Source organism: Venturia canescens, chromosome 4 (assembly GCF_019457755.1).
Source record: "Venturia canescens isolate UGA chromosome 4, ASM1945775v1, whole genome shotgun sequence".
NCBI lineage: Eukaryota > Metazoa > Arthropoda > Insecta > Hymenoptera > Ichneumonidae > Venturia > Venturia canescens.
Genome location: NC_057424.1, coordinates 13,297,124 through 13,315,409, shown reverse-complemented (window position 1 = coordinate 13,315,409; position 18,286 = coordinate 13,297,124). Strand labels below are relative to the sequence as shown.

At 43.4% G+C, this 18,286-nt stretch overlaps 1 protein-coding gene across 8 annotated transcripts in view; it reads left to right on the top strand.

The window, feature by feature from the left end:
* The window catches only part of hth (homothorax), a 365,547-nt gene that overhangs the window by 322,462 nt on the left and 24,799 nt on the right, over positions 1 to 18,286 (top strand). For all 8 annotated transcript variants that reach the window (XM_043415959.1, XM_043415956.1, XM_043415958.1 and 5 more), the window contains one exon: positions 16,375 to 16,433. In XM_043415959.1, coding sequence (XP_043271894.1) covers positions 16,375 to 16,433 — 59 coding nt within the window. The remainder of the gene's footprint in view (positions 1 to 16,374; positions 16,434 to 18,286) is intronic.

Here is an 18,286-nt window from a genome sequence, read left to right as displayed (position 1 = left end):
AACTCTCTTCGCTCCTTCGTACTACAATCACAGAATAAAGAACTCCAAAAAGTTGCAATCGCCATCAATTTCATTAAAAAAGGTTCGTGGTACATTGAACTTTTGGGATTTTACGTGATATTTTCCAAGACAAAAAAGCTTTTGTAAGTTTTTTCCTAAATGCCGAAGATATTACCTTGAAATATTTTATCATTAGCGAGGGTATCAAAAGCAAGGGTCACTCTCTTTGCTTTCTCCCCCTCTCTCTGTCTCTCCTTTGCTCCTCTCTAACTTCTTCTCACTCGTGGCTCTCTTTGCACCGTTTCTGGGTGGCTTTCGTGCTCGTATATTCCCTCGGTAACAAGGTCTACTTGGGTGGCTCAGATTCCCCACTTATGTGGCTATTTATTTACCTGAGAATAAGATCCGGTTATCGATACCTATCGTGATATTCATGTCATTATTATTATCACATTTTTTATTATTATTATCTGATATGACTATCATTATTTATATGTTGACGGTGGCACTTCGTGTGCAGTGTTGAGTTACAGGCTCCGAATGAAAGGCTCCGAGTATTTCACGAGTAATAGTAACGTTAAAAGTCCCCAAGGAAAATGACTAATTACCAAAATAGAAACGATTACGACCTTGAGTGTGATAATGAAGAAAAAACTTGGTGTGTTTCTCAACGAGTGTGTCCCCTCGGTGCATAAAAAAGCGAATTTAGGAACGAGAGTCCAGCTTTTCTTGGTCGACAAGTGCGGGAATTCCGGGTTTATTATCAGGATAGGCTTCCTCTCTATCTTTCTCTCTTTCTACCAATTAAGCGGCAGCAGCTGTGAAAATTAATGGAGCACAGCTTTTAAGATGTAATTGGGCACATTCATAACTCAAGGGAGGTGTTGCCAGCTCGCTAGGCGAAAGAAAGGGCACGTGAGGGGGAGGCTGAATTTTCGTGGGGTCGAAGAAAGGGTGGCCGAAGACGAAAAGCCTTTTCTCACCCTCAACAACACCCTCGTCAATGTTTTCTTTCCTTTTTCCTTAAAAAAGCAGATTTTACAAATTGAATGAGAGTCAGGATGATGTTCTGAGAAATGGAGGTCCGATTTTTATGCTGCGTCTGACGGATTGAGCCAGCAACATGAATCTCGAAGCATGATATTTTTCGTCAAATAAAAGACTCGTCATTATCAATCTTTGTCCGAATCACAACTCGATTATTGCTTGACAATAATTTGGGTCAATAGTTTTCAAAATACTTCAAAAAAAAGTGTCGTTCACTCATCATTAAATCCACAATTTCCAAACAGTATTTGTTTCAAACACAATATACGTTTCATCGATAAAATTTTTGCACGAAGCCAAGATTCGACAAGAATTTGAGTGACTATCCCTTAGCCTGGTTGGTCGTGGAATTTGTCAAGGTTATTTGAGTTCTGGGTAGTTAGGAAGATTTTAGTCGGTGGGAAGGGAAGAACGTGCGGTGTTAGTAGTGACTTTTTTTCACAGAGGGTAGATTCTTGGATGGTAAGGGGTTTCGGGGTTACGAAATGGTGATGGCGACGACGTAATAATACCGAATGACGCGGCATATTCTGTGCTCACCCTCGCCAAAGAGCGCGAGAAAGAAAGTAAGAGCGAGAGAGAGGACGAGAAAACGAAGAAATGGTGAAAGTGGAAGATACAGAGGGAAAAGGGGGTTAGTTTCTACAGTCGTCTGTTGAGTCGCGGTCTATTCCAGTGCGAAGGGGGAGGAAAGGGTCGTAAACATTTCGTAAATTTGCTCCACAGGTGTGCCATAGCGAAACTGCCTAAGCCCGTCCACGCCAGAATGGAGAACTAGCCTATTTACTCGTTCGATATATTTGCACACCCTTCTCTCATTCCCTTTTTATCTCTCTCTCTCTCTCTCTCTCTCTCGCTTGCTCTAATCTCACACCATACTCTACCTTCACACATATACATAGCACGATGGTGTGTATTCAAGATACGATTCGCCTCCTCGAGAGAATAAAATCAAGAGAGACAGAGAGAAGAGGCTATGAAAGTTCATAAACTCGGTCTCTGCACTCAATATCTTAAGCGTAACAAGTGTCTTTCTTCACATGTTCATTCGAATAAAAACTTACAAAATTTAAAAACTAAGTTCACTCGTCAACGATTATTACTTACAGGACGTTTAGGCAAAGAGTTCGACAGCTTCCTATTTTTTCTCGATAATGAGCGAGTGAATCATAAAAATATTTAGAAACCTTATGAATCGGTTTAACCATAATTTATGGTTCGTTGTTTTCTTATTTTTTTGGCAACCTCTTCAATCAATATATCAACGAAACAAATTGAATGCGAGTCAATTCTATTGAAGAAAATCATTTGTCGAAATCTTTAGACATTTAATGTGACAAGCGATAGCCTACCGGAAGTGAAATGTTTATTACGTTGTGTTATTAGGCACCTCGAGTAGCAATGATCGTATATGTATGATAGAACTATAAATACGTTTCTATTTAAATGTATGTGTACTTGTATACACTTAGAGAGAAGTCGAAACCCTTTTTGTTCGGTGGAGTAGCTCCGAGTGATGGAGGACCTTCGTGCTCGAGCTACCGGTTTCCGGTTTGCTTCTTCACCGATAATCTCGATCGGTTCGCCACCTGCGGGCCTCGTATTTGCCTCTCCTTCTATCTCCGTTTCCTTCGCTCTTCGCGCTCCGTTTCCGGAGCTTCGTTCCTCTTATTCTCATTCGCCTGGGCTTGTATTCCGTGAGCTCTGCTCCGACCGCGCAAAAGGATCGGGGTAGATAAAAACTGTAATACATCGAAGCCCGAGTTCCTACCGCACATCTCTCGTCCGCGAGTCCGCCGCGCTACCACAGCCCATAGCGTCCGATCGTAGATATAAATTCCACGCTGGTGAAGCTAATGGTAATTTCATGCGTCTCCGCTCTCCGGTGTAATTAGAAAAACGAAGATACGTCGGGGTCTACGTGTCTATGTAAGGGGTGAACGAAAATTCACCGGAAAATCTTATCGGCACACCGCGACATCCTCGAGAGAAAGGTCTTCTGCCGGTTTTCTTTTTATTCGCGAGGCGCCCTTGCCCGCGGCTATCAATTAACTAATTGTGGCCAATGACATGCAGAAGAAACGGGCACCACGCCCGGTCACCTGAGCTGGATTGGCCGAGCTGGGCGGAGCTCCCACGGGGCGCCGGGCCAGCTGATCAGCATTAGTCACCCGAAGCTCTCGGCGACGATTCCGAATGTTCAAATATGGCCGGCCATTTTGCCCTTTCAAATAAGACGACTTGCTCATCCGGTGGGAAGCTGGGAGAGCATCATCCTTATTTATCGGCATATTATTCTGCTAGCTTTAAAGCTCGATAGATAAGTTCGCACTCTTATTCGTACAGGCTGGAGAAAACGGAGAAAACCGAGGGCTGCTGTAGCGCTCGGGAGGGTCGATACGCAGCGGTTCAAATTTGTCGCAGAATTGTCTCGAGCTCAACGTGATTGACGTTAATTTTTCATCGGATTTTCCGACAGGCCTAAGTGCATTGGCATAATGTGTTTCTTCAAAATTTCCTGCTCAATGATAAAGCGCCGCTATTTCATCGTGGTGAAGTAAACTCGATCGAAAGCTCGGCCCTTCTGGTACGGAGACGCTGACAAAATGTAGTCGAGTAGGGTATAAACGGGTAGAGGAAAATTGTCGGGATACACAAGTGATCGCTATCGACACTTTTCGGCTATTACGACGTTGTTCCCGTCGGTCTTGACGATCCCGAGGCTCTTCCCCATTTCGCGTATATAAGCAAAATTTTAACGTCACAAATACGAGGACCGCGTGAGTGAGACGCAGCCCTGCTGCCGCACACTCGGTATATTCGGAGTTATAGTACCGCCCATAAAGCCACGAGTCGAATTCATCCGTTTGCGGGTATTTCTCTCACCCCCTAACTGGGAAACGTGGCAGAGGGTCTATTAGCAAAGTGTGATGGAGTTTTGTGAGCCCGATTACACTCGAATGAGTATTAGCCCACCTCTGCTCCGTCTCTCTCTTACTCTTCCGCGCTCGTTCTCTCCTGGGATCGAGGGAGAATCGTTAGCTGAGAAATGGGCAACCCTTTCGCATTCCCTTTCGTTAATACAAGGGCAGTTTCACGTGGAATCAAATTATTTACAAATTAAGCCAATTCGAATTTGATGTGTATAAAAAGGCTCGATTCAGTGTCTTAAGCGCACTGTTAATATCGTGATTTCACAACGGAGTTATGGCGTTGCCAATTTTCGTGAGATTGAATGAATTTTTAAACCCAATTCGACTGTGAGTAGCCCATAAACCGATGGGAATTTTAGTTGACCCATTATGTCGCTGAATCTTCCCTGATACCTTTTCCATCTCGCCTCATTATTCGCTCTCTCTCTCTCTCTCTCTCACTCTCTCTTTTCCTCTTCGTAATAATACACGCCCGATGACCAAAGAAAATTGCGACAGTCGGACTCGACAGGTTGAAAATTACTTCACGCTCCGTTCGCTTCGTCTCTTCACGTTCTTCCATCAAGAAATTACAAAATGGCGCTTCCGAGTAGCTCGCCTCGCATTTTGTTCTTCTCTCCTCCATCTCTGCGAAATTGGAGTAAAAAACGAAGGGCCTAATACATTTTTAATCGCGAGCCCTCTGGCTCTGTGCTTCTCCGATGGCATCGGTGACCGCTCGCTCCGAGCCTCGCTCCACGTTTGAGAAAAAACTCGGAGATCGAAAGAACCGAGTTAATTTTTCCAACATGGCGCGGGGCGAACGGACTCGGAGGTTTTCGCATTTAATATTAATGGGCAATTGGACATTATTGCCGAGGGGAGGGGTCAGGCCAAGGGGTGATGGTAATAAGGGTAGCTCGTTGCTGCCACCTTAGGGCTCAATTTTGCCATGATGTACGATCGGTGAGAGCGGTGTTATGGGAGTTATGCCTGATAAAAGTGGACACGAGCCAGCCCTTGGTAAAAGGGCCAAAGCTCAAAGCTCATGAGAAAAAAAGCCTGGACTCGATTCCTTCGGACCAATATCTCGCACTTTTCCTTGCTTTTCTTCTGCTCTGCTGTGGGCTTTCTCCAGGGCGTTATTTAGCGACAATGTGTCGCGCATAGAAACGGCCCTAAAACAGCCAATAAACGCCGTTACGCGGCTATCCTTTTCACAAGCGTTGCAAAGCCGAACACCGCCGCGCGAGGGGAGAGGAATTTCTTCTTTTCTTTCGGAGCTCCCCTGCGCTGGATTGAGCTCGAGTGAAATCCGCCAGCGTCGAGGAAGATATACACACGTATATATAAATATATAGGTTACAAAATGGTGGGACCAATTTCGTCAGATTTCGGGAAATTGTTGTTACGTCCCGGAACGACGTCAGAAATCGCGGCCGGAATCGACAAACAGCTTAGATTCTGTACGACGATTCTCCAACAGTTTTTCTTTCCTCTTCTTCCACCATCTACAATCTTGCATGCTTTTATTTTTTTCCGCAAGCCTCCTCAGGGTTCCAAACTGGAAAAACTCCAGTCGAGAGTCACCCTCAAAAACGGCGGGAAGGCGGGACACGAGCATGCACAAGGAGATGGAATGAGAGCACAGCGATAGAGTCCTCTTTGGACCGTCTCGGAAAACTACCCCTATAGAACAACCCTGCGGCGTTCTCCTATTAACTCCCTACGTGCCGCAGCGGTTAAATCGGCCCCTTTATGCCGAGATAATGAAAATTACAAATAGCCACAGCAGGAGGACCTCTCTACGTACGGAAATACGTGCGTCCCTGCGTTTCAGCCCTTCGGATAAACTTCCTATATAACAATCGTATAACATGATATATAAGTATACAACAAATTGCGTGTTGTTTCGTGTTCGAGGCTTGTGAGATCGAGCGATTAGATCGACAAGATTTGAATTACGCCAAATCTCTTTAGTCTTTCTTATAAATGTCATACGGTAATGTCCTTTTTATCGGGAAGAATAAACCACTTGTGAGAAAACCTTTGGAATGGAAAAGCCAAGTTTGTCCCTCTTGTTTCTACCATCGATCGTTTTTTCTCGCAGTTCTCAAAAGCTTTTCGACTTTCGTTGCGGGTCAATTCCGAAAGCCCGGTCTCCGGTAGATTCATTGAAAGTTAAACGCGAGCTCATTTTATGAACTTTCTCAATCGCATCGCCAATTTCCCCTCCAATATTTTTCCACCCATTCACAAGAGGCCGCATACAACGAATACGTAGCGATCACTTGTTTTCAACGATTAGAGAATAGCACGAGCAACGCGATAGAGGTTTGCTGCCCGACGTCGCCGCATGCTCGAATATAGAACGACAGAGGAGAGGGCGCTCTCCGATTCGCTCTTGCCGCAGTCGCGAAATTAGTTTTCCAGATAATCATCGCTGCTTGCATTGTTGTTACGTTGTAGTTTGCCAAGAATATATACGTGTATGCGCGTTGTGAAAAATAGATATACGCGGAGCTCTCGCTCTCCGTGTGGCGGTAAATATGCTTCACGAATACAGCAGCAGCGAACAACGCGTCCGTGTGTATTCCCGACGTCACTGGAACGTTAACTATTCCGAAGGAAAAAGACGTATCTCGTTTCCTTTCAGCCCCAACTTGTCTTGCAATAAACGTCATTTTGTTTTTCAAGCCTTGTCGTTAATACACGGACACGCGGTTATTAAGTTCGCAATCTCCATCGCTCTTTTAAGAAAATTTGCACTCGCGGGTCTCCCATGAAATATAATCTTCCGCGTATATTCGTTATCGTCTCTGAAGTTATACAAAACGATGTTATTACTGATCCGAGGTTTTGCAATTCATAACATGTTTTTCGGCGATAATAAAGCCACGTGATATCTCGCTACCGAAACAGTCTCAGTGGAACAATAAGCAGTGCACAATACCGGTTTTGTTTTATGCCGCACCAGTCGCCAAAGCTCGCTATTTCTGCACTAAAATAAATGAAAAAAAAATGCATTTTCTTGCCACATGGAAAATAATTCGAGCCCCCATTAGTAGATATGTATAATATGGATTTTGAGAGTTGTGGCACGCGGCAATGAGCCTGAGCCCCGCGTCGTCGTCACCCCCTGTCAACCCCCTTTCTCCTTCTTTCTCGGCGCTTGCTTGAACCCTCGGTGATTAATGTTGCCGAACAAATTGTCTAGAAAAACATGTCGTACGCCATACCATGTATTATACACCCTCGAAAGATCACTTTGTGTACGATTATATACAAACATGTATATACACATAGTGTGCGTATGTACAATGGACACGCGGTGCGCACCCTTCATCTCCTCGTAGTCGGGGGTCAGCCACCCTTGAGAACGTACAGCCCTATTCAAAATCAATTGAACTCTTGAAACGTTGATTTTACAATTGTTCAGTGGAGACACCATAGTTTTTTTTTTACCTGAAATTAACCTTTCAAGGACGGAGATTTTTACGTTGGAATCGAACTTTTTTTACACGAAATTTGTGTATAATATGGATAAATTTTTCAAGTCGAGTGCCCGAACAAACTAGTGCTCGATATTTTCACCAAACCCGTCCTTAATGGTCGATGTATTTTGAGAAGATTCCTATTGCTTGGGAAAAACAAAAGTTCACTTGTTGTAAGGCTATAAATATATTGAATTTTATAATGACTTTTTTAATTAATTTGGAATCGAGTCGTGAGGGATTTGCTCGTACATTTTTCTATTTTGATGTCACGTGTGCGCATAGTGAGGAATTTATAAAATTCTTCTGAAAGAAAATGATTTAAAAAGTAGTAGAAAAAGGGAGATGAGTCTTTGCGATTTCTAGAATCGACTGCTGCTGAACCCCCATGAGGTTTGTAGCAAAAACACCCCCTCGGAAGTCTATGGAGTCTGAAGCGTAACTCTAAACCGCGGCAAAGTAGAAAGAGCTCGTAGGGGGTAGTTGAGAATTCGCGTGCGTACACACCCGCATACATACATTACGCAGATGATATCCGAATAATCCGATTTACTTCGACTTCGCTATCAACGTTCGAGGCTCACACAGTCGGGCAATTATACGCCCCAGGGAGGCTCGGAGAGGGGGTCGTTCGGGCTCCTAACACGTATTACGTTTATACCTTGAATTGAGAAGCCCTTTGCACCAGATTCGATAGCGAAAAGCATCCTTCTCGAGAGCAGAGCAACGAGGATGGAAAACGAAATCTCTCTTGTTCGTCCACACGGAGGCATGATCGCTACCCTTAATTAAGCAAATAAGTCGAGCATTATTATCATTAGTCGCTCCCTTCGCTTCTAATCTTCACGCCGATGAACACTCCACGAAATTCTCAAGCTTAAACTTTAACGAAAAGAAAAATTTCCTTGTACCGTAAAAGCAAAAAAGCAATATTTCAATGCTCCAAATGTCTTCCTAACTAAAAATCCAGCTAAACGTTAAAAAAAATATTGTTTTATCATTCCATCTCTTAAATTCGAGTCTAAAATTTCTTTTCATTCAAAAATATTGACATTTGTCCACGGTTTTACGACACTTGAATTCTTTTTATTCCTCATTTCATTTTAAGCATGAATTAAAATACAAATAAATGAATAATACTGAAAGAATTTGATTGGATTTTGTGTGCAGCAGGACATACTCGAATTACCAGTATTTCGGTCTGATAATAAGGATTGCAAGAGTGCTACAATACCCGCACCCTATTTCGCGATCCCATAACAGTATTTCTTGAAAAACGCAGATATAGCCTGTCATTGCTTCATGTTGTTAAAGCACTGTGCCAATATACATGTACGTATATACACACGTGCGTTCATCTATAGTGGATATAAAGAAAAAAAGGTGGTTTGCCTCTGGTGTAACGTCCATGGATGTCGCATAAAGACCGGATTTTATTACAAGCCGATTCAAATTCCATGGAGTGTAGGTATCCGGCTGGTGGAGACCGCGAGGTGGACGAGTAAGACCCCATGGCGCGAGCGAGACTAAAGAAAGCGTGCGAGGCTCGAAGAAAAAAAAGAGGAAGGAAAAAAGTGCATTTGAGAGACGAGAATCTCAGGAGGCGAAGTTTCCTTCACTCTCTGCTCTGCTCTCTCTCTCTCTATCGTTTTTTTTCGCCTTTCTCCTTATATATACGAGTATAAAGGATTGCTCCTGCCGGGGGCAAAAAGCCAATGTAAAGAAACGTCAAAGAATAAATAAAAAAAAAAAAAAAAGAAAAAAGAAAGAGCGAAAAACCCTCCTAACCCATAAACCATATGGAAGGAATACGAAAGAAACAAAAACTCGTGTACCGCACCGGAGGAACACGAGTATTCTATTTCGCGCGAATAAAAATTCCGATTTTATTTTGTTTTTATCGCTGACCTCTAAATCTCCGGGATGCAAGAAAGGGGCAGGAGATTTTGGAGGGATGAGAAAAACCTGAGGAGGAAGATTTTCGTCGTAGGAGGCGCAGGAAGTGTACGGGAGATGTTTAAGTGCCAGCGGGAGTCGTGAGCCAAAAGGGGGCTCCCTTTCACTCCGTTTCACATTTATGTGTGCGTTTATACATACACGTACACATTCGGATGTAAGTCGTTTTTGCCGGGAATCCAAAATGTAGAGACATTCGACTGTGCGTTTTCGGTACGCAAACCGCGTGGCCAGGCAAACGATCCGGAGAGAAAAGAGAAGGGGAATAAACGATCTCGCACGAAAAGAGGAATTCGAAATAGAGATGGTAAAAGAGGACGCTTTAGGGCCATAGGGAGCCGACCAAGCGGTCAATCTAAACGACCCTTATCCTCTTCCTCTTAACATCCCTTATTTTATCACATGGATATATACACACGCGTACGTAAAGACACGTATGCATCTGCGCCGTAGATTCTTAAAATGCAAATAGCTCAATTCAAAGCGCATCTCCATTCTTCTGCTTCCACAATCACGATTATCTCCGACTTTTATACGACGCATATGTACATTATAAATATTTATATATTTACGTTTGTATTATAACTCGGAGGCAAGCAGAAGAAATAAGACGGAGGTGGAAGCAAAGCATTTGGAGATTACGCGCCTGGAGCAAATCTCGGACCGAGCGAGGATCGAGGGTGGAAAAAAACTGGGTGGTAACTGCCATCAACCCTCCAATTCCTCCGAGATCGATTCTACCCTTTAAAAAATCGAAAAAAATACCGTCTCATCCCCTCGGCCATTTTCTCGAGAGATTTACGAATTACGAGTGAATACACGTGGATTGCATCGCTCGCAATCTGTCACGTGAAAGGGGCTTTAACCAAACTCGTCCTCGGAGTAAAAGAGTCCGGAGAAAAATGTTGCGGGAATGGACTGGCAAAGTGGGGCAGGGGTTGGCGCAATATGAGACACGAAAGTGAGTTACCCCGCAGTTTATAACGACGTCAGCAGTTGTTACGTCACATCATATACGTATCTCTAACTATTTTCACGTTTCGAGAAGCGAAACGGGAACGGGGTTAAGCAAGAGCTGGAACGATGGAGCAACGACGAGTCCCTGCTGACGCAGCGTTACGTTTGATAAGCTTTCCTTCGATAATGGTCGATCTTATCCAAGAAATCAAAAGGACCATTTGCTGCACAGAAAAACTTTTGGAAAGGTGGATTTTTGGGTGAATTTTCCCCTTCTATTGAACGTAACGCCACGAGGAACGACGATACTGAAAAAATGAAAATGAGGATTTTTTTGAACCAGCCCACTTCGCCCCCGGACCTGGCTCCTCGTTCCAAGGGTCATAGAAACGTGAGATACATCCATACGGATCGCGGGGATATAGAACTGGGAGAATAGTCGAGAGGTCGGGAGTTTAAGAGACTGTTACAAGCTGACGCCTCGTTCTCCGGTTCTCTCGCTGTACTGTAATGGCATCAGTGAGAACGAAGGGTCGTGCAGGAGTCGACGCAGGGACCGTCGACGGGGTGTGTGCCGTGCAGCAGGTACCATTCTATCGCCGGGTGTGTGTCAGGACCCTCGGAACGACGCGAGAGTGCGACGATGAGTCTGACCCCGTCGAAGGGGGCAGCGAGGGGAGAGGGAGGAGAGTCGAAAGGGCGAGAGTTGATACCAAATGGGCTGAAAGAGCCGGAGAGTTGGTGGCCGCACGAGGAAGCTGCTGTTACTGGCAGCGACAACCGGAGGGAGAGAGAGCTCGCCAACAGTGTGACAATCGACTCCGTACCGTGGCGGACTCTCGGGTTTTCGGCGACAGCTGCGTAGCCAATAACTTTGATATTCTCTGTCCCTGTCGTCGCGAGCTTTCAACTCGTATTTCGTCGCACTTGCCGTACGACGACGACGACGACGACGCCGACGAGACCCGAGAAACGAAAGGGTGTGAACTTTATCCTGAGACTCGACAAGATTTATTCATTCCTAACCAACTTTATTTTCATTCCCGAAATTTCATTTTCAATGTTCACCCAATTTAGTGATATTTGAATGAAATATTTTATAGAAATATGAGCATCCAAATGATTCCTAAAGAACCTGAAAAACTTGAGACAGTTATTTACTCAGTCGAGAATGTGAAAATTCAAAATAAAATTGGGCTGCCATTCCTCAACGTTGCTCTTATTTCTTTCATTCTTTTAGTCTTTCATCATTCAAAATGGCATCGTCTTCTCCAGAAATTTTTTGCTATCCTCACGATTGTTTATTTCCCATAATTTATGGGGTGGCAGCTCGACTCCGTAGAGTTTAATGGAAAATCCAGGACGAAAGTAAGAGCGAGTAGAATGTCGAAGCGCGCGGAATTGTCGAAAAAAAGGGGTGGGTGAATGCAATTACCGTAACGTATCCGAACGACAGGTAGGGAAGAAAAGAATCGAGCGTAAAAACGACGAACACACATGCGCGTCGAGATTCAATACATTCACGTGAAGTGTGCGAAGTGCCCTCTGAGAGGGTGGATGTATATTTGCTGGTTCTTTTATTGGGCGAATCGTTGAAGCGGCCATCAACATCGGCTCCGGTGAGTTCCGGAGCCGGAATTTCGGAGCCAGACACGCAAAATGTGTACCACTGCCCCGCGCACCGTAGAGAGATGCATTTTTGCCTTTCCCACTTTTTTCTCTCTTATATTCCGTAGAGATCGGAATAGCAGCCAGCAGGCGGCGCTATCGGCCCTTTGGAAAATTTACCGCCGACCCCGGCAAAACAATTATATAAATTCTCGGAGCGAATTTTCGGGAAAAAAACGCCCGTTTTCACGGCCATAGATTAAACGCAGCCACGTCAATGTACACATTCCCATATAACTGTGTTCTAATATTTGTATGTGTATATATACTACGTGCACATATGAGGGTGAAAAAAGTGCATTCGCATATTCGCTCTCACTATTCGACGACGTACGTGGCGTCGCCTATCAGTGACACTTCGCGTGTTAAATCGCTCTGTTGACACACATAACGTGTCCACCTGAAAGCTCTACTATGTAGAAAGGGAGAGAGGAAGATAGAGAATATTATCCAATCTCTGATCGCATATCCACGTCCATGACACACTGTCCTATGGACCACGAGCCTCCAGTCCGAGCTTTTCAGCTTTTTTATTTTATGCTCTCTGTTTTTTTTTTCAAATCTGCATGCTCTCTCTCTCTCTCTCTTTCTCTCTCTCTCGTTAGCCCTCTCTCTTGGAGATAAACTCCGCAACGATGTGCGAACTCTCATTGAATTTTTCATCGATAAATCGGACGCGCCCGTGCGAGCACTCTCCTCGTATTTAGTAGCGAATAAAAAAACGTGAAATTCCGTACAAATTGATACGAAAAATACGAGCTCGAATACGTAGAACAACTTTGTAGAAGAGATTAATATGAACGATTTTATTTAATTCTCTCAATTCAATATTTTCGCAGTTTCCTCAATTTCAATCGGAATTCGAAAAATCCCTCGACTCAATTCCATCGTCTTTCAATACTGCCACCATTGAAGAAAAAATCAATAATGAACCATGGATAAAAACGATTCATCATCGTCCTCGTATTCATATGCGTAAATGCACGTACAACTGTAAAATTCATTACCAATAATATAGTGCATAAGCGACATCCATAGAGGTGCGAGAACCTTTAGCTTCGAAGCGTACAAACTGCATGTGCGGCTGCAGTAATGATGTTTTGATGCGCGCACGAGAGAGAGAGAGAGAGAGAGCTCCAGTGCTCTCTAGCCACGGTATCGACTGCAGTTAACTAATGGAACCTCTCCGATAATTGCAAATCGTCTATCTCCCTCTTTGCCTATAAACATGTATACACCTGTGTGTATATACGTGTCTTCATCAGTACATGCGATAAATTCTCTCCCAGAATTGAGAGTAAATGTTGCACCGGGGCGACAGTAATCATCGTTAACCGCGTCTCTCTCCCTCTCTCTCTCTCTCTCTCTCTCTCTCTCTCTCTCTCTCTCTCTCTCTCTCTCTCTCTCTCTCTCTCTCTCTCTCTCTATCTCTGGCTTGTATTTTTTTCACCTATTACAGAAATGCACATTGCAAAAATATAACCTGACGGCAAGGGTGAAAATAAAATATGGGAAAGTTCAAAAATAAGTACTTTCTCGTTGAATCGCCATTGTTTAAACGAAATTTATTTGGTCGGTGAATAACATCCTCCAACGATGTAATAATTTTATACAAATTCATTCTATAATTATATTCTAATAATTATACAAATTCGAGAGCAATCACGAATTTTTACTAATTTGTTTTTTCGCTACTTTTACCAGTACTTTTTCATCGTTTCAATATTTTTGGATATATTTTTTCTCTGAAATTTCATCTTCACTCGCCTGTTCAACTGTCTGCACCCAGAATTCAAAAATGGAAACAAATATTTGGCTCGTACGTCGTGTTTTTTTTTTTTCACTTTTTTTCTTTATTTTTGTTTTCCTACGACACGTTATTATTATACGCGCGTATAAGCAAATTCAAGCTTTATTCATGTATGCACAACTCAGAGCGCACTAAATTTCGTCACGGTGAAGGGACGTGAGAGAGCGAGGGAGACCATTCGAGAGACACCCCAGAGCGAGGACACCGCGAGAGGCATTTTACCCTGGATTTTATATGCCACGTTTTTTTTCTGCCACGAAGAACAGTCATATGCTCGAGCTCTTTTCGTAACCTCGCTACATTTTTTTCCCCGGGCTTTTCGCCCATAAAGAAGAATAAAGAGTTTTTCGAGCACGAAAATGCACCGACGGCGAAAACATCCCCCTGCACTCCTCTGAATTCTTCGATACACGTTGGCCTGTACGCTCTTCGTATTAACATTGCCACGAACTAGACGAAAATATGAAGATGAACGTGCCAAAGAAATGTTTGTTGAAGTCAAACCCCGGGAAAGGTGAAAACAAAATTTGAAGGGATGCTCGTACGCGAATTGTACAAAAAATTGGTCAATCCGTTGGATCACTGGATCGGCTCTCCTTCAATGTATTCGAGAGCAAAAAATACACTAAAACAATCCCCTTTGAGCACGAGTCCCACGCAGGAAAAGAAGGAACACCTAGCCCAAATATTCTTGAGGGATGACTAAAAAAATAAATAAAAAAGGGAGGAAGAAGAAGCAGGGAGGGAAAAGCACGAGGTTCATTTCAACTGTAAAATTTTATCGCGTCGCCGGGTTAAGTTTTCCGGCCGAGGCGACGATATTTTTTCTCAAGTTTTCTTCTTTTTAGTAAATGCTTCTCCGTTTTTGTGTCTGCGTTCTGGACTTTAGCTCTCTTTCTCCTGACTGGCCCGAGGGAGAATCGTGACGCTGAGTCTTTCTCCGTCCCTCGCTTTTGGGGCTGGCGTGGAGGAAAGAGCGAGAGAGAAAGTCGGTTGGTTGGTGCGCGCCATTGTTCGGGCGATATTTCAGCTACGGGGGTGGTCTGCCAGCAGAGTCCTGGCTCGCGGCGAAGGGGTGGTACAGTCAGCTGGCAGTGACATGCCGCCTACGCTCCTGGGCCAAAGGGGAAAATCGGAACGGCGCTTAGAAGCACCGGAGGCTGAAAAGGGACCTCGAATTTTCCACCTATAAATACACACTCTCCCAAAAGCAACCGCCAAATTTTCCAAAATCAATAGATCACGACAAACTTCTTCAAAATTACAACCAAAATTCCAAAATTCTTTCCCAAAAATAATATCCCATCGACGCTCATGCAATCGCGTTGAAAGAAGGCCTAGCAAGCTTCCATCTCAAATTCCCTACTTTCGGACTCGAATTTCAATTAAGACTCGAAATATAAAAACAAATTTCTGCATATAACTCGGAAAAATTAGACTCTCCCCACTCCCGATCACAAAACACAAATTCACGCGATCCCAAAACTCCAAAAAGTAAGAAAATAAGAAAAAGTACGAACAGCACCAAGCGAGGGTGATCAGAGAAGAGTTTAATTATTATTATTCATAAGACTCTCCTGCGGGAATCGACCAGGCGTGAGACTAAGCAAGAAAGATCTACCACAAAACCAGGGGCCTCATCGCGCACTCGAGAATCTCTCGTTCCTCTCTCTCAGAATGACTCTTAGACAGATATACATTTGATACGTATAACTGTATGTATATATTGATAATATCTCAGCATCTTTGGCGAACGAGAGCCGCAATAGGATGGGGTGGAAAGAGAAAGGTTGGAGAGGCAAGACTCGGCTCAGTCGAGCAGAAACCCAATCACTTCCGGCGTCTGCGCCCATTAGGGCGCCTCGACGCTGACGTTGGCTGACGCGTACACCCACCAACAACCGTCTTTCCCTCTCCCTTTTTTTTTTCATTTCAGTTTTATTCCTCGTGCAGACGTTCTTCTCTCTTACTCTCGATTTTCCCATGTACTAATCCTTCATCGACGTTATAAATATATGTATGGCGGACACGAAGAGTCCAGAAAGAGGCTCACGCCCTTTGAGCAATAGGCAAGCCTTCTCGTGTCCGCAACTTGGAAACCACAGAGCATGGGCGCGATTCCCATTGTTCGATAAGCGTTTGTCCGCGCGTAAGAAATCTTCCGGTTGCATCTTCCTTCCTTGGGGACTCGATGAATAAAAGCTTAGCGACATGTACCGAGTTGTTGAAGGGGGAATCCTGGCAAGGGGCCTTTTCTCGGATGCTGGGCGGAGGATTTTTCTTATTCGTGTATTCCGTTGATACGGCGATATTGGAACGATTCTCATTTTTTAGCCACAAACTTAGGGGATGAAGCGATCTTGGATTTTTGTATTAGGGATTTTATCGGTTTGATTTCGTGAGAAATTTTTCCTCACATATGAAAAATAAGCTTTGAAATCGTTCCGAAGATTCTGACCTGTTTTATTCTCGTCGCAATCCATTTCGTTAAAACTCGTTGATGCTCATGTTCCTCTTCTTCTGTTCACAGGTTCATTAATGCGAGACGCAGAATCGTTCAACCGATGATCGACCAGAGCAACAGAGCCGGTAAGTCGAGCCCAGTTATATCAACAAACTATTACAACACTCTTACACGCCCTCATGACACTGCATATTACACAGAGAGGCAATTTTACAGAGAGGAATTTTTAGGGTTCTTTCTAGGTCAGTTAGCAAATCGATCTTATCGAAACCAATAGACAGATTCACATACAAAATTTTGTTGCTATTGTGCCTTTGAAAATTCGTCGAAATCGTTAAAAAGAGAATTCTTCAGGAATTCATTAAAAGCCTGAAAGTATCGTAGGTCTTCGTGTGATTGAAAATTGTTCTGAATAATCCAGACAACAGTAATTTGGAATGGTAACGATTTATTTCATACAGATTAATCATGAGTTACATTTTACAACGTGTACCTGCCACGTCGTGTCCCTGCTGTCCAAGCTTCACGTGTTTTAACAGACAATTAAAGTAAAAGAGCAGATAATTATCGCGAAATGTTATTTCCAACGTGTGCAGCATTCCAGCATTCGATAGAGTAAATTATGTTAATTCTCAGGATAATTATGGAAGACCGGAGTGTCTTGTGACGTCAACTCTTATTGGATCCCTGCAAGCGTCCTGCAGCGATGTATTCCCAGGATTTTTAAACGAAACGGGATGCTCTCGGTTTTCAGATATAATAATTATACTGCCTGGTGTATTAACGTCATGATTCTGTACGTTCGAGAATAAGCTCAATCTCTGGTAGGGCTGAAATTTGTGTCGCTTTATCTAAGCAGAGAGTGACCGCGAAGCAGGAACGAACGATCGATTTGAAATAAGCGAAAGCTTCTCTCCCTCTCTTTATCTATTTTCCTCGTTACATTTTGAATGTTTGCACTTTTGATATGTATATATGTGTGTATGAATTCTCGAATGCACATGGTAAGCTTGTCTGTTACACAGAAGCCACAGCTCTCTCTCGTCAGTCGCATTAGCGCACAGATTGATTCAATTATCTCGCGGAAGTGAGGCCGAGCATTAGCGTCTCGCTATATCGAGTGTCGAATTAGCCGGGGATGTCCGAGAGTGGAGAATTCACGGCTAACGTCGAGCCAACACTCGAGAAATGATAAATAAAGAAACTGCACAGTACACGGAGTTTCACTCTGGCATATATCCACGAGAAAAGTTTGCCGATCGTAAAAACGAAGAGAAATTGTGAAATGAAATTACAATGGAAAATCATTGAAACCACAACATCGCAACGATGAGTGCCGGCTCGTAATTGAATAAACTTTTTTTTATCGAAAATTAGTATCGGATGGAATAACAAAACGCTGAAAATAAACTCTGTTTTTGGCTCGATTCGTTTTTAGATACATTCGAGAGAAACTGAAATATCGACTGAAGAGAAATTAACCGATCTGAATGTTCATGCTCAGCAATAAAAAATCACGATTCCATTAAATGTTCAACAGAATCTCGAAATTTCATACTTCAATGTGCCACAAAGATTCCATCAATCTTTTCTCTCGTCTCCCTCGTATTGTTCCATCACGAAAATATTCTTTTACGAATTTCGAGTGTAATAAGAAACAGAATAGACTCGCATGTAGCGAGCTCCCATTTACGACGTGGGAATCACTTCGTTTGCAGTAAAATACGAGAAGTAGGGTAGGACTCTTGAAACAGTAGATAAAGCTATATACTGGCCAGCCCATTTACTCTACTTTTCCTCTCATTGGGGTGCTGAAGTTCCCAATAGTTCAAGAGGATACATTGCTTGTACCAGATCTCATGGAAACTTCCAATACTTCGATCCATGGGCTTCCCCATGAAAATTCTGGAATCAAACATTTTTTTCCAATATTCAAAATTGGTACGCTCAAATTTTTGGTTTCACACTGTGCCCTCTC